This window comes from Parus major, unplaced genomic scaffold, assembly GCF_001522545.3.
Source record: "Parus major isolate Abel unplaced genomic scaffold, Parus_major1.1 Scaffold477, whole genome shotgun sequence".
In the NCBI taxonomy this organism is placed as follows: Eukaryota; Metazoa; Chordata; class Aves; order Passeriformes; family Paridae; genus Parus; species Parus major.
Genome location: NW_015379371.1, coordinates 5,753 through 7,858, shown reverse-complemented (window position 1 = coordinate 7,858; position 2,106 = coordinate 5,753). Strand labels below are relative to the sequence as shown.

Here is a 2,106-nt window from a genome sequence, read left to right as displayed (position 1 = left end):
GGGAATAACAACGGGAATAATGGGAATAACAGTGGGAATAACAATGGGAATAACACCGGGAATAACAATGGGAATAACAATGGGAATAACAACCGGAATAACACCAGGAATAACGGGAATAACACCGGGAATAACAATCGGAATAACAACCAGAATAACAATGGGAATAACAATGGGAATAACAATGGGAATAACAACAGGAATAACACCGGGAATAATGGGAATAACAACCGGAATAACAGGAATAACAATGGGAATAACAACCAGAATAACACCTGGAATAACACTGGGAATAATGGGAATAATACTGGGAATAACAACGGAAATAACGGAAACAACAGGAATAACACCGGGAACAATGGGAATAACAATGGGAATAACAACCGGAATAACACCGGGAATAACAACCAGAATAACACCGGGAACAATGGGAATAACAATGGGAATAACACCGGGAATAACAACTGGAATAGCAATGGGAATAACAGTGGGAATAACAACCAGAATAATGGGAATAACAACTGGAATAACACTGGGAATAACAACAGGAATAACACTGGGAACAATGGGAGTAACACCGGGAATAACAACCGGGGATAACAACCGGAATAACACTGGGAACAATGTGAATAACAACCAGAATAACAACCGGAATAACAACCGGAATAATGGGAAAATCCCTCGGGATGATGGGATGGGAATGGGAATAAATGGGAATAAATGGGAATGGGAACGGGATGGGGATTCCAGGGCTCCCATCCCATGGATCCCACAGATCCCATGGATCCCATGGATCCCACCCCATGGATCCCATCCCACAAATCCCATGGATCCCATCCCATGGATCCCAGGGATCCCACAGATCCCAGGGATCCCATCCCATGGATCCCATCCCATGAATCTCAGGGATCCCACCCCATGGATCCGATCCCATCCCACAGATCCCACAGATCCCACGGATCCCACAGATCCCAGGGATCCCAGCCCTTCCCGTTTTTCCGCAGGCTCCCTCCCACCATGGCCACCAACCTGTCGGTGCCCTTGGCCTTCGTGTGCCTCCTGCACCTGGCCAACGAGAAGGTGAGAGGAGATTCCCGGGATTCCAGGGATTCCAGGGATTCCAGGGATTCCAGGGATTCCAGGGATTCCAGCTCCTCCCACCATCGCTCCCAAATCCTGGGATTTATCCCCGAGAATTCCAAAGGGAGCGGATCCACACCCGGCTTTTCCTTCCCTTTCCCAGGGCCTGAGGCTGGAGAGCACCGAGGAGCTCTCGGATGTTCGGGTGTGCCCGGGGCCCTGAGCCGGGAATTCCGGGAATTCTGGGAATTCTGGGAATTCCATGATCCGAAATCCGGGAATGCAGCGGCGTCCTGGATCCTCATCCGGCCGGGATTGGGAATTCCTGCGTCTCACTGAGCCTGCTCTGTCCCGGGAATTCCGGCTTATCCCAAATTTCCTGTTTGTTCATCCCAAATTTCCTGTTTGTTTATCCCAAATTTCCCATTTATCCCAAATTTCCTGTTTGTTTATCCCAAATTTTGTGTGTCCCAAAATTTCCCATTTATCCCAAATTCCCTTTTTATCCCAAATTTCCCTTTTTATCCCAAATTTCCCCTTTATCCCAAATTTCCCGTTTTATCCCAAATTTTCCTGTTTTATCCCGAATTTCCCTCCCCGCCTCCCTCCCACTCCGTAATTCCCAGTTTTTGGCCCGGCTCTCGCTCCTTTCCCCCTTTTCCTTCCATTCCCTGGAATTTTTCTGGTTTTTTATCCTTTAATAAATCCTGGAATGAGCCTGGAGTGTGGGAAAGGGGCGGAAAACCGGGATAAATCCCCAAAAAACCCGGGGAATTCAGCCAGGAACGGTGAATTCTGGGATCGGGATCGGCTCCCGGATCATTCCCGGGATTTCGGGGCTGGGATCTGGCGGATTTGGGATGTTCGGGTGACGCTGGGCGGGAATTTACACCTGGAATTTACACCTGGAATTTACACCTGGAATTTCCTCCTGGAATTTCCTCCTGGAGTTTCCTCCTGGAGTTTCCACCTGGAATTTCCTCCTGGAATTTCCTCTTGGAATTTACACTTGGAATTTCCCCCTGG

At 48.6% G+C, this 2,106-nt stretch overlaps 1 protein-coding gene across 1 annotated transcript in view; it reads left to right on the top strand.

Annotated features, from left to right (window-relative positions):
• Positions 1-1,803, top strand: part of NCAPH (non-SMC condensin I complex subunit H) — a 16,379-nt gene extending 14,576 nt beyond the window's left edge. The window contains exons 11-12 of the mRNA XM_033511693.1: positions 826-1,080; positions 1,244-1,803. Of these exons, the coding sequence (XP_033367584.1) occupies positions 826-1,080; positions 1,244-1,303 (315 nt within the window). The 3' untranslated portion in view covers positions 1,304-1,803. The remainder of the gene's footprint in view (positions 1-825; positions 1,081-1,243) is intronic.
• Positions 1,804-2,106: the final 303 nt, after the last annotated feature.